This window comes from Populus euphratica, unplaced genomic scaffold, assembly GCF_000495115.2.
Source record: "Populus euphratica unplaced genomic scaffold, PopEup_1.0 scaffold22.1, whole genome shotgun sequence".
NCBI classification, from domain to species: domain Eukaryota; kingdom Viridiplantae; phylum Streptophyta; class Magnoliopsida; order Malpighiales; family Salicaceae; genus Populus; species Populus euphratica.
The window spans coordinates 2,110,479-2,123,950 of NW_011499863.1; the positions used below are offsets into that span (position 1 = coordinate 2,110,479).

General features: G+C 34.6%; 2 protein-coding genes and 1 non-coding gene across 4 annotated transcripts; 2 read left to right on the forward strand and 1 right to left on the reverse strand.

Annotated features, from left to right (window-relative positions):
- Positions 1-1,762: 1,762 nt before the first annotated feature.
- Positions 1,763-1,846, reverse strand: TRNAY-GUA (transfer RNA tyrosine (anticodon GUA)). Its single transcript is given in 2 exon segments — positions 1,763-1,798; positions 1,810-1,846. It is a non-coding gene; the product is annotated as a tRNA-Tyr (tRNA).
- Positions 1,847-3,375: 1,529 nt separating this feature from the next.
- Positions 3,376-7,043, forward strand: LOC105125555 (uncharacterized). 2 transcript variants are annotated; one of them, XM_011026070.1, is made up of 6 exons: positions 3,376-3,517; positions 3,980-4,058; positions 4,637-4,916; positions 5,543-5,630; positions 6,402-6,468; positions 6,685-7,043. In XM_011026070.1, exons 3-6 carry the CDS (start codon positions 4,793-4,795, stop codon positions 6,736-6,738), a joined length of 333 nt encoding a protein of 110 aa, XP_011024372.1. In that variant the 5' UTR covers positions 3,376-3,517; positions 3,980-4,058; positions 4,637-4,792; the 3' UTR covers positions 6,739-7,043. The 2 variants fall into 2 exon arrangements, with proteins under 2 accessions (XP_011024372.1, XP_011024371.1); XM_011026069.1 differs by lacking the exon at positions 3,980-4,058.
- A 1,780-nt stretch (positions 7,044-8,823) lies between these two features.
- On the forward strand, positions 8,824-12,842 carry LOC105125556 (serine carboxypeptidase-like). The gene is made up of 10 exons (XM_011026071.1): positions 8,824-9,035; positions 9,076-9,254; positions 9,756-9,924; positions 10,626-10,745; positions 11,008-11,151; positions 11,233-11,383; positions 11,584-11,672; positions 11,900-12,158; positions 12,243-12,376; positions 12,485-12,842. Exons 1-10 carry the CDS (start codon positions 8,868-8,870, stop codon positions 12,611-12,613), a joined length of 1,542 nt encoding a protein of 513 aa, XP_011024373.1. The 5' UTR covers positions 8,824-8,867; the 3' UTR covers positions 12,614-12,842.
- The last annotated feature ends 630 nt before the right edge of the window (positions 12,843-13,472 follow it).

A 13,472-nucleotide genomic window follows, 5' to 3' on the forward strand; every position in this document is an offset into this window, starting at 1 on the left:
CCTTCCTCGTTCATCAACTAAAGGCCTTTCGATGCTACCGTTAGCCACTGTGCTCCAATCGTCATGGGTGATCAAATCGAGCTCCCCTGTGAGGATGACATTGACTACAGCCAATTCTCAATTTTCTTCTCTATAAACGAGGCAATACAACCAGGCTACATGGTTAATCAGCTCAGGCAATTAACGAAGGACAGATGGATTAAAAAGGCAGTTAAATCTTCCCATCACTTTAAACCCCCCCCCCCCCCAATGTTATGGAAGCAGGTAAAGCACAAGCTTCCATGGATTCAACTTGCTGTACATAGAAAGAGGCGAATGAAAGTTCCAGACTGGTGGCGACGAAGAAGATGGTTCCGGAGCTTTCTTACACAACACTGTACATTCACAATATTTTTTTCATCGCGCACATTGATAACCCTTCACGGGAATAATCTGAGGCAGTTGCAATCACCACCTGTCATCTGCCATTATACAGAATCACGATATGTTCACTTTGACTAATCAGCATCATATCAAAGAAGGTCCCTTTTGAAGATGAAGACGGGCAGCAATGCATCGTTGCCTGTGTGATATTCTTTTATTCAGTCCCAACAGTTCAAATGTGAGTTCTGATTGTGGAATGACCCACCGCTATAGGCATCCAGAATTTAGCAGGCAACCGTTTTTGATCTGTTGTACTTGTTCTTCTTGATGTTTGTAATTTATTTAATGGAAGAAATGAAACCTTCCATTCACGAGAAGTTATCTGGCAGAAATTTGTGTTTCTTTCTTTTCAAGTTTCATTTTATTTTAATTCAATAGTTTTTTTCATAGCTTTGCGATGTCAGGCTGCGTATTACTTTTGCAGTGAGCAGTGAAGTGATGGAGAATTGCTTCCTGTTGTTTGTCTGTAGAACCTGGAACCGCATCATCACCTGATCGATGACGCTAAGCATCTTCTAACGAGGGCACAGGAATATTTAGAATCTCACGGGCCTTGAAGTTAACAACCATGTAAGCTTTCAGTGATCATCATATGAGCAACCAAGGACTCAAACCTGAAATCATAGAGGGAACAAACCCCTTGATCCCAAATCCTTATCACTTGGACACCATCTAGATGGTTCAGATATGTATTGTTTATAAAACAAGATGTTGCTTATTGTCACGTACCGAAGAGGTGTTCAGGACAGAGCAGACAAAACTTGTACCTTTTCTGCAAAATTCGATGCTAGATATGTATTGTTTTTTTTAGATTAATGTAGGTGTTCGGGCCAGCTTACGCGCATCACAACTAATCCTACAGGCTCTAAAGTTAAAAACCATGGAAGCCTCCAGTAGCCATCGTCTGAGCAACCAAGAACTCGAACCTGAGATCACAAAGGAAACAAATCCCTTGATCTCAAATCTTTACCACTTGACCACCACCTAGATGGTTCAGATATGTATTGTTCATGAAACAAGATGTTGCTTATTGTAACGTACCGAAGAGGTGTTCAGGACAGAGCAGGGGAAGAAAATGCGTGCATGATCTGGAAGCGTCAAAGCATTTTAAGTTGCATAAGATGATGAAATTTGGAAACCAAAAGGCTCTGGTCCTCCCATGAGTATCAGATATTCTCCTGGTAAACTACCCAAATGTAATTTTTTCAAGGATTTTAATCTTTTGTAAAGTGTAATTTAAGGAATTTTCAAGGAAAATCGGAAAAAAAAAGGAAAATATTTTCAAATCGTCGAATTTTGACGGGTCAAAAATGAGGGGAGTTTTGAGGAGGCAAAAATTTCCGACCTGCCGGATTCGAACCAGCGACCTAAGGATTACAGAAACAACTACAGTCCTCCGCTCTGCCAACTGAGCTAAGGTCGGTTTATTGTAAGTGGTTCGGGATAGAATATCTAATCAGAAGACACGGTGAGTCCATGTGGCATCAAAGCACTGTTACTTAGGGGTGATGGTTTGTTCAAGCAAAAGGACAAATGAAGATAACCTTCTTTAGTCCTGGAAATCTAATAAACACAGTAACTCGATTCAATTTTACAAGATTTCTTGTCAGTTAAGGTACTAATAAATTGTACATTTTCAATTGCTTGGTGGTGAGGGAATTTTACTTTTTTTCTTTCTTGATTTTTTAATTTTAAATCTTAAAACTAATATTTATGATAAATTTTGTATAGAAAAACTTAATTTTAATTAACAATTAAGTTAGATTCTAAAATACCCTTTCATCAAATAAAAAACATAATAAATGATATAGATGCTAAGACCACAACAAAAAATAAGATATAATTAAATATAAAATAAGTTATTTATTTAACTTTATTTTTGACCATTTTTGACCTGTTTGAGATTATAATAATGATAATAATTTAAAGTATTTATTTTAGAAATATATTAAAATAATTTTTTTATTTTTTAAAATTATTTTTAATATCAAAACGACATAAAAATATATTAAAAAATTATTTAAAAAAAAATTAAATTTTAAAAAACATGATTTTCATTGCATTCCCCAATACGCTTTTTATATATTTAAATAAGTATTTGATATCATGTTGAAGTATAATTTTTGAAAATAATTTTTAATTAAAAATATATTAAATAATTTTTTTATATTTTTAACATTAACATATTAAAATTAGAATTTTTTTCTAAAAGTATCAATTTAATATTTTATATATAAAATTAATTTAAAAAAATACTCTAACAAACAAGTTGTCTTCGAGGGAAAAACAAACACTCATTTGTGTGTTTATTTTAAATGTCGAGATTTAGGTGTGATACCTATTAAAAAAGTTATAAAATATTAAAAAAAATTAATTTTTATAATTAAATTTCATGTATAATTAAAACAATCTAAGTTAACTTTGGTCGGTGCAAGTTTGAAATGACCAAGACACCCATTGATCATACACCTTTCATCGGATTGAGAAGTAGGTGAAGGGCATATCAGTCGCTATGGTACAAAGACAATTTAGCTCAACCACTCCAAATATTCCGAATCAAATCCGCGTCAGCTGGAAAGAGATATTAAAAAGACATTTTTTTTACCCATCAGGGTTTAAAATTAAGGTAAGAATGAGATTGCATTAAATACTAAATAAAAATTAAATAAAAAACTTTAATCTAGAAATAGATAATCCAAGACAGATTTAGTCTTAAATTTTTAATAGGAAAGATGATCTGGAAATATTTATATTTGTTAGAAAAAAATTAAAGCAAAAGAGAGAGAAATTTTGGTGTGTTTTAGGATTGATTACTTATACGATAGACAGATATAAAATGAAAAAAAATATTAAAAAAATATTTTTAAATATTATAGTTATTCCTCGAACAGGCTTGAGCCGGAGAAAATGACTTCTACTTTTAATACAAAGATTATTATATTATTATTACCATACCATGAGCCAACAACTATCAGAAGTCAAAACCGAGCGTTCTCCTTATTTCCTTACCCCTTCTCTTTCTCCCTCTCTAAAATTAACACTTTAGATTCAGCACTAAAAGAATCCAATGCGTTTGTAAAGAATCTGCAGCGAGGTATGGCCCAACCTTTTCTTTCTTTCTTGGTGCAATTCTTTATTGGGTTTTTGATTTCTTTTTGCTTAAGATTACGTTTTTAAACCATAATGGATTTGTTATTTTTAACAAAAAAGAAAAAAAAGATTGGCTAAATGCATGCTTTGTTAAATCTGGGACATGTTTTTGGGTTCTGGATATGGTTTTGAGCTCATGGGGTTTGTTTTTTCAAGTCTTGTGTCTGTTTTGTACGGTCTGCTATGCTTGATTTGTTTTCACATTTTAAGCACCTATTGGATACAGTATTTTTGCTTTTTTTTTTTTGAAAAAAAACAAGAAGAAAACAGGAAGAGCAGTGTAAAAGTAGGGAAACTGTGGCTAATGTAATGAGCAAAAGAAGACTGGCTTTAAGAATGCGAAATTTAGTTAATTGAATGATGCGGTTCTTGAAATCTATTGTGTTAAAGATTATTTGATTTGTAGAACGAGGAATTGCATAGTAGCATGGTGGAATTTGAGTTGAATATTTGGCGCCCAACTTAGTGAATTGTGCAATGGAAAGGTTGGTCCTTTGTCTTGTTTTTTCTTAGTGGCTTGGTGGGGATGTGAAGAACTAAATTTAAATATATAGTGATTCCATTTTGTGGGTTTATATTCGGAAAAGCTGATACTTTTGTAACAGATCTGAATTTGTGTTGACTGTGAGAATAAAATTTTGTTGTGAATTTAGATGAAAAGAACATCTCTAATGATGCCTGACAAACAATGATGTCTTTGGTTTAAGCAACGCTTTACATGTTATGTGCCCGCAAGGAATCTTATGTTAGAAAGAAGGATAGAGGATGGGTATGAATACTGATTAGACCAAGGCATCTGCTTTTCTAGGGTGGGACTTCTGTTGTGTTAACATAAGTGGACTCTGGAACTTTTAGTGATTAATTTAAAGAAAAATTTAACAGATTATTGATTTTGCAGAAAGAAGAGAAATATGATTAATGGAAAAATTGGCTTTAGTTTAATATTTAGTCCAGCGTGAAGAATGTGGTTACTTTTTTCCAGCATGCCACTTGGTATTCAAGTGACATTCTGACTCATATTTCCTTACTGTTTCCTTTCTTTTTTGATTTGCCAATCACACAGAAGGACTATTTTATGCTAAGCAGTTGTTCTGGAAGCCTTGCTTCATTCCAAGTAGCTATATCTTCTGATAAATCCCTGAAGGAACTTGTTAAAAGGACTACTAGTCAACAGTTATTCTGTTAGTGCCGTAGGGAATGCTCATTCAGTTTAAAGCCAATGGAGGTAAATCCTGTACGCTCCCATACCAACGAGAAGCAACCGTTAGAGCATTCTACATCTACCAATGGAGAACACGAGCACACAGAAAAAGAGAAGAGTGCTTCCGTGTTCATCAATCATGGTTAGTCTCTCGCCTTAGTAATAAATGTCAAATTTCACTAGATTCATCACTTGCCTAGCATATCTTCATCAAAACAACTTACTTGGTGATTTTGCTTGACACAAGTTTTTTATATAGTCTTACATCTGCAGGTTTTTAGGGTTCTTGTATATGTGAGTTTTTATACTTCTTTTTTTTTTGGAGTTGGAAATCACTTTTGCATGGTAAAATATTTTTTAATTAGAAGTGGTGTTGGAGATTTCATTTGCTGTGTAAAATATACACATGATGCCCATTGAGAACTTGTGCTTCTTAAGGAGAAAGACTAAAGAAGTTTATTTCTCCAACCTTGACTATCACGGAGTAATCTGAGTAAATACTATTGACTATGTTCTGCGCAACATAATGCCCGGAAACTTTTGGTATTCCCTTCTAAATCAATGCATCGTATAGGTTTCTTTGTCAAGTCTGAAAGTCTCGAAAGGTAAATACCTCTCTGGTTATGGTTTTGAGACTGTTTTGCATCTTTCTCTCCTACTGTGAATCCAAATAACAAGCCTTTGTCTATTCATATTTATCCTTTCCTGTTTCTTTCAATGCATAATATTCTTTTCTATGAGCATAACCTGTCCAAATTAACTGTCTAGCTGCAATTGCATGGCATGAGAGCAGAAGAAAGTGGACTGGAGATCAATCTCAACAGCCACAAAGAATGGTTAAGGACCCAATTATAAGGTAATCATTTGTAAAGCTTCTTGAATGCTATGGGCTCTATTTATGTGGCCAAGAGATTTTAACATCAATAAGCCTTGAAGCTCTTTAGTCTGAATAATTTCATATATCGTATTTTCATAGGTGCATGAAGTAGAACTTTTCTTGTCATTAAATAGGGAAAGAATAAGGATAACAATTGCACTTCCCTACCAGGGTTAATGGAGACTACTAAAAGGTTTGGAGAGTGTGATGAATTGATGGAAATGCATTTTGCTGGCTGCTGCACTCAGCGCCAGGAATAAATGCATGTACCAGCTTAGTTAAGTAGGAAGTTGATGGACTATTTTGGTCCTTCCCAAACCTACATGAAACAAAAAAAGAATTTTTAGTAAGTGGCTTCATAAGTAGGACTAACAGCATTACACTGGCCACACCGCCAAGAGAAAGTTCAGGCTTCCTAGTTAGTTTGTGTATTCTGATGGCTCATGTTATCATATGTGGTCTCGGTTGTTATTTTTCCCCTTAACTACTGCGCTAATGTCCTCCCAATTTGTTTGTATATTCTGTTGGTTCATGACATTATGATATTGTTTATTAATTTTTTTTCTTGTACCTACTCAAATTAGTGATCATTACCACTTATGGTCCTACCTAAGTGTGAACCGATATGAGAGAATATAAGAAATACTATCTTTGAGCATTTTTCACATGAGATGGTGGATCAAACATTGCATCCTTGGAGCCACACATGCTGGTAGATGAAACATAACAGCAGAATTTTTTTTCTGGCAGCTGGTCAACAACCTATGAAGATTTGCTCTCAACTCACGAGCCCTTCCCTGAGCCAATCCCTTTACCAGTAAGCTCTCTTCTGACAAACATACTTGCACTAGATGAGTTTTGTTGTTTGTTGGTTTTGAATCTTCTTTTAGTCATAGTGTGCATGAGCATGTGCAATGGTTAAAGATTTTGGACTGGTGATTCTTTGAGATCATTCAGAACATTCCACATAGTTTTACGCGTATTTTCTCAAGCAGTTGTTGATCACAATTCAATTGATTGTTGAATTTTGCAGGAGATGGTAGATTTTTTAGTTGATATATGGCATGATGAAGGCCTCTTTGATTAAATAATCGATGACAGTGTTTTAATTCTACTGTAACAGAGACTATAGAAGGTAAAGAACACAGATTTTTGACAACCCGAAAAGGCAGCCTGATTTCTTGAAACTGATTCTTCCATGTAGAATCTGATATGGAAAGCCATGTACCTGAAATTGATTTCAAATTAGACTAGCAAGGATTTTTCATTTCCTGCTTATCCTCACCTGGATTACAGATCCCAGATGCAATTTTACTTTGGTTGGTAGCAAACAACCTGCCTGTTAAGAGCATATTAAAACAATAAAAAAATCCTAAAAAAAAATATTAATTTGAAGCTTTTTAAATAGAAAAAAACAAGTCTTTTAAAAGAGTGGTTCGACTACAATGCTAAAATGATGCATATTCACTGTGAAAGCCATTCGTTCAGTTCTTGATAGCATTGGCATCGCATGGAGAATGATGCACAACTTTGCAAGTTAGGCAATTCCTTCCAAATTTTTCATGATACTATATAAAATTGCTAGTGATTCAGTCGTGTTAATATATAGCTGCTACTTTCTTTGCTGATATTAATATAAAACTAGTTCATGACAATGTAATGGCATTGATTTTGTCTGCGAAGTGTTGCAGTGTTGACAATTCATCCATAAACATCTCTAATCTTGCTTTTTTTTAAAAAAAAAAATCATATGGGAGAATCAAAATTTGTCGTCGATTCTAAAAAATATTTGTTTTTTTCCAAACTTCCCTGTTGCCTCTAGGAGATTAGCACTGTGGGATGGTAAACAGATTTGTTTCTTATTTTACTATATCAAGTTCGAATCCAAGAGAAAACCTTTTTATGAATATACTAATCTGAAGAATAAATGATTTGTCTGAAATGAATTAATAAAAGACTTTTGAGTTATTGATAATAAAAACCCCTTCTATCTTACCGCCCGCAATCCAAAGCAAAAGAGACACCACATCATCGTCAACACCAACACGTCGTCTCCCTGACGTTTCCCTTGCTCCCTAACACAGGGTGAAAGTTTAATTTAGTCCTTGTATTTGTTCAGATATTCCACTTATATTCCCATAGTTAAATGTTCTCGTTGTGAATTCTAGATTCTCCAATTTGTCGGATTGTGCAAGCATTATTGAATGCAACAACATCTAATGAGACTATTTTCTCAACTCTTCTCCACCTTCTAAGACGACCTCGTAATTTATGATTGTTTCTGAACATTGTTGATACGGTGATCCATGATACAAATGTAATATTTTATTCAAGACTGTCCCATAAAAAAGAGACTTGGCATGAATTTGGTCGCAAAAACGCCTTGTTTTTTTCCTTGTCTATTATTGCATCGAACACAAACACAGATAAATTTATCCTTGCGTTTACTTGCTTTAAATTATAATATGTTAACACTATATTCACCCGGTAGTTTTTCTTTACACAACCAAGTTATGACAAAATAAATTAAAATGAAAAGATGATACCTAAGGAAATTAAAAACTAAAAAAATTATATATTTTAAAGAGTTTAATAACTAAAAAATAAAATATATTTTGCTCACTTTTCATTACATTCTTAAACATGAAAAAATTATTTTAGGCTTATCATGATAAACTAAACATTAAAAGGGAATTAATTTTTTTTTGAAATTATTTTTAAAAGAATTATTTTTCTTGAAACTCATTTTTCAAAAACAATTCACTTCTCACTAAATAAACTAGGCATCAAAGGAATTTTTAACCAGGAGATTCAAATAGAATATTAAAGAGCCATAACTATAAGAACTAAAATGTACTTTAACCTACACATAAGCTAACGACTAACATTTTTTAAAATCATAAAAGAGAGTTGAAGAATGGAATAACAATTATTTTTTAGAATATTTTTAAAAAATATATTACAATATCATTATTTTAAATTTTTTAAAATTATTTTTAATATTAATACATTAAAACTATCTAAAAACAAAAAAATAATAATTAAATAAACAAAAATTTTAATTTATAAAAAACGCCGCGTGTTCCCAAAAGGCCTCTAAAGACTAGCAGTTTCGCTTTCGCCACGTATCCCTCTTCAAAACAAACTAAAGTACACTTCCTCTATATAAAGATCTTACCTTCGTTTCTGTCACTCCATTCCCGGAGAACCTGAAAAATGGAGAACCTGAATTTCCTTTCTGTCATTCTCCTGTCACTTATCGCGATATCTCACGCGAGAATACCAGACAATCCTTATCTCAATCTTGAGAGGTCGAATTTCCCGTCTGTACAAGCAGGGAAGATGATAAGGGAGCTGAATTTGTTTCCAAAATCAGAAGTCAACGTGATCGGCGGGGGGGGGGGGGGGGGGGGGGCTATTAGCTGTGATCGGCGGTGGTGATGATGGTGCTGGTGCTATTAGCGAGTCAGGGCACAATAAGAGGATTGTAGAGAGGAAATTTAGGTTTCCTGATGTAGTTGGTGACGAGGAAGAAAGCTTTACCGTTGATGATTTGGGGCATCATGCTGGCTATTACAAGATTGAGCATTCTCATGATGCTAGGTATTTGATTTTAAAAACCCTAGGTTTTTTTCTTTGGTTTTCTTTTTGGGGAGATGGGTTATGTTGGTTTTTGTGTTTGCTTGTTTTGGTTAAAGTTTTGTTTTTTTGGGTAAAGGTTGAATTTTTGAGGTTGGTGTTTAAGTGGATTGGTGATTATTTGAGATTTTTTATGTTTTATGTAGTTGAATGTTTGATTTTGCTTGAAGTTTTGTGTTTTGGGTAAAGGTTGAATTTTTTAGGTTGGAGATTAAGTGGATTGGTGATTATTTGAGATTTTTTTTAATGTGTCGTGTAATTGGATGTTTGATTTTGTTGAAAGTTGAGAGAGTGGAATATTTTATTTAGTTGGTTTCCGATGATTGATGATGATGATGATGTAATGAATGTCTGATTAGGTTTTCATTTTGTGTGAAGTATAATATTTCGGAGGTTTTTCTTTTAAAAAGTTTGTTTGTTGGTTTCTAATTACTGGTGACTTATTGGTGTAATTGTGGTTTGCAGGATGTTCTACTTTTTCTTTGAATCAAGGACCAGCAAGAAGGATCCTGTGGTCATTTGGTTGACAGGAGGACCAGGGTGTAGCAGTGAATTGGCTATGTTTTATGAAAATGGTCCTTACACTATTGCAAATAACCTGTCACTTGTGCGAAATGAGTATGGTTGGGACAAGGTAAGATGCTGTTAAATCTCTTAAGCCGATGCCATAATTAATATTGGACTATAGTTTCAGTCTTTTCCTTCATGTTCCTAACTTTTTTTAAAGTTTGCTGTAGTTTAGCAAATATGATTTGTGAAAAATCATATCATGTTATGCCAAATGAAGCAAATATCCAATTTCTTACCCGATATTATTAAAAGTGTGTTTCATATTGTGTATCATTTAACAAACTTTGGCCAGTAATCGACCTAGGGTAACAATCCATTGATATGTCCTGTAGTTATCTTGTAGCCGTTCAACCTACAAACTTTGCAATTTGCATGATTTCATTGTGGCAACTCTTAAACTAGCTGCTTGGTGAACAACTAGTTTTATTTGGTTTAAGTTTCTTGATTGCATCTTGTGAATATTTGCCACCAAAATAATTATAATTGCACTTTAAAATTTTGTTTTTCTTCACCTAGGCTCCCAGTTGCGCTTTCTGTGTCCTGGATCACTGTAACTTGGTTCTTAGTGCATTGGTTTGGTCGTGATGGTTTATTAGCATGTACATGAGGCACAAATAAAAATTACGCTGCTTTCTGGGAAAATTGTCACTAGCACTATTAACTCCACTTCTGTTCGCTATTCCTTTTCATTAACGAGGTTGGGAAAACTGCAACTTGCCTGCTTGCTGACAAGAGAATTAACATGTTGCTATGATGATTTTGCAGGTGTCAAATCTTCTATATGTTGACCAACCCACTGGTACTGGATACAGTTATAGTAGTGATAGGCGTGACATTCGTCACAATGAAGGTGGAGTTAGTAATGATCTATATGACTTCTTACAGGTTAGTTATCCCGTATTTCCCTGTGATAAGAAATGAGATAAAGCATGATATTCTGGTATCCCATGAACTTCTAATATATTAATAGCTTGAGGAAAGAATTGTATTTGCTAAAGTTTTACTATACTGAATGCTAGTCTTAGTTTGGGACACTAAACATACACTGTGAAACGTGAAAGGATTGGAGGGTGGTTGTTTTGAAATGATTGAGATTTGTTAACGCAACATATTGAAAGGACTAAGTGCATTCTTTGTATGGCACCAGGCCTTCTTCGAGGAGCATCCTGAATTGGCAGAGAATGACTTCTACATAACTGGAGAATCATACGCTGGACACTATATTCCTGCTTTTGCAGCTCGGGTCCACAAAGGAAACAAAGCTAAAGAAGGAATTCATGTAAACCTCAAGGTATATAAATGATTTTGCTTAATACTGACTTTTGATGGATTTGTATAACTTTTATTAATTGCAATTCATAATTTTGAGCAGGGATTTGCCATTGGTAATGGGCTTACTGATCCTGCAATCCAATATAAAGCATACACAGATTATGCACTGGATATGGGAATAATTAAACAAGTTGAGCATGATCGCATCAACAAGATAGTTCCAGTCTGTGAAGTGGCAATAAAGCTTTGTGGTATTGTTGCATCTCAATTTGCTCCAATTCCTTTCAGAGATCAATTTCCTTCTTGATTGTTTCATTGTTTTTAGATCACATATTTTTGTATCAATCCAATTAGTTGTTTCAAACTTTGAAGTTTTCTTAGTGCATGAGGTCCTATTTTGTTGATTTTTAGCTCCGTGGTTCCTTGCTTGAACATGTGCTTTCTGTCTCAGGCACTGATGGTACAGTCTCTTGCTTGGCCTCCTATTTAGTTTGCAATACCATATTCAGCAGCATCTTATCAGTTGCTGGTAATATAAATGTAAGACCTCATAAACCCTCCTGTTGGAGTGTTCATGTGCATCATTTTTTTTTCAAATTCCAATGGACCTCCCTCTCCTTGAAGGAACTCTTCTCTGTATTCATTAAAATATGTTCTCGGGGAAGTTAATCAGAGTCACTTTCATAGACATGAAAATAATGTGCGTGCTGAATACATGTGTAACAAACAACCAAAAAATTACAAGCATTGATATATTCTTTCTGCAGTATTATGATGTTAGAAAGAAATGTGAGGGGAGCCTCTGCTATGACTTCTCAAATATGGAGAAATTTCTGGGCCAGAAATCTGTTAAGGAGGCACTTGGTGTTGGGGATATAGACTTTGTCTCCTGTAGCACTACAGTCTACATGGCAATGCTTACAGACTGGATGAGGAATCTCGAAGTGGGCATTCCTGCTCTCCTTGAGGATGGAGTCAAGTTGCTTGTGTATGCTGGAGAATATGATCTCATCTGCAACTGGCTCGGTAAGTAATACCAACTACTAGGGTATAGCGAGTTTCATTTATTTAACCTTTATCCAAGGCTAAGGTTGAATATTATATGAGCAGGTAATTCAAGATGGGTTCATGCCATGGAGTGGTATGGTCAGAAAGAGTTTGTGGCATCTCCTGAAGTTCCCTTTGAAGTTAGTGGTTCAGAAGCTGGAGTGCTGAAAAGTTATGGGCCTCTCGCATTCCTTAAGGTCTCTCTCTTTCTCTCAAAACAATTAGTTTCAGACTTTTTTGCCAAAAATGATAGCTTCTATTTTATAATCAGTGCTAATCTAGTTGCACAATGCATCTGCCAACAGGTCCACGATGCAGGGCACATGGTTCCCATGGACCAGCCCGAGGCTTCATTAGAGATGCTGAAGAGGTGGACTCAAGGCAAATTGTCGGAAGTCACACAGGAGCCCCAACAATTGGTTGCTGAGATGTGATTGCCTTTTATCTAGCTTTAGTAAGAGTGACCGTAATACATGGTTTCCCTTTACGCTTGTAAATATCATTTTTCTCACGGGTCAAACAGAATCCTAGACAATGTGGTATCTTGCCTTTTGATTCTCTGAAGGTTATAGACTTCTAGAATCAGAGAGTTTTATGGATGCATGTCTTCTTACCTGACTGTTATATCGTTTATGCATTGTGCTGAAAATCTTACATTGCAAATATCTGTTTGAGGAATTTTAGCATCTAACAGCATGCTATCGGGATATATCAACTAGAGACTGCAGCATTTGTCCACAACTACCTACAGTGGCGCACGCTTTGGGCCAGCTTGTACTTGAGAGTTTTCCTTCAGCCCGATATTGAGAGGACATAGATGCCACTGTTTGCAGATTACCACCTTACCATATGGGCCACTGTCGTAGTTCACTGCCGTTACGAGATTATTGCCATGCAAAGCATGAAAAACCTATTTTTGAGGTAACATAAGATTATTTAGGACAAAACGATCCTTGTACTGAATGTCGGGCCATCGTTTTCCTGTTATTTGAGGATAAAATTTAACTTGATTTTACCATGTAATTTCATTGTAACATTTTTTATTCACGATACTAGTTATTAGTTATCATACCTGATGTGTGATCTAACTTGTTTCAATACTCACAACAAGTTGTGGGTTGGTCAGATTAATTTTTTGATCAATGAGTTAATTCAAGTTTATTTCAAAACAAAGTTGTTTTAGAGGTTTTTTTTAATGAAACAATATTTTTTCAAATAATTTTCTTAAAAAAATATATATATCTGAGTTATATTAGTAATAGTGATTTTGTTTGATGTCTTGGAGTTAAAATA

Coding starts and splice junctions, on each gene's coding strand:
- LOC105125556 (XM_011026071.1), top strand. CDS start 8,868: ATGGAGAACCTGAATTTCCTTTCTGTCATTCTCCTGTCACTTATCGCG. Junction 9,036..9,075: donor TTCCAAAATCAGAAGTCAAC/GTGATCGGCGGG, acceptor GGGCTATTAGCT/GTGATCGGCGGTGGTGATGA. Junction 10,746..11,007: donor ATCTATATGACTTCTTACAG/GTTAGTTATCCC, acceptor GTATGGCACCAG/GCCTTCTTCGAGGAGCATCC.
- LOC105125555 (XM_011026070.1), top strand. CDS start 4,793: ATGGAGGTAAATCCTGTACGCTCCCATACCAACGAGAAGCAACCGTTA. Junction 5,631..6,401: donor GTTAAGGACCCAATTATAAG/GTAATCATTTGT, acceptor TTTTTCTGGCAG/CTGGTCAACAACCTATGAAG. Junction 6,469..6,684: donor CTGAGCCAATCCCTTTACCA/GTAAGCTCTCTT, acceptor TGAATTTTGCAG/GAGATGGTAGATTTTTTAGT.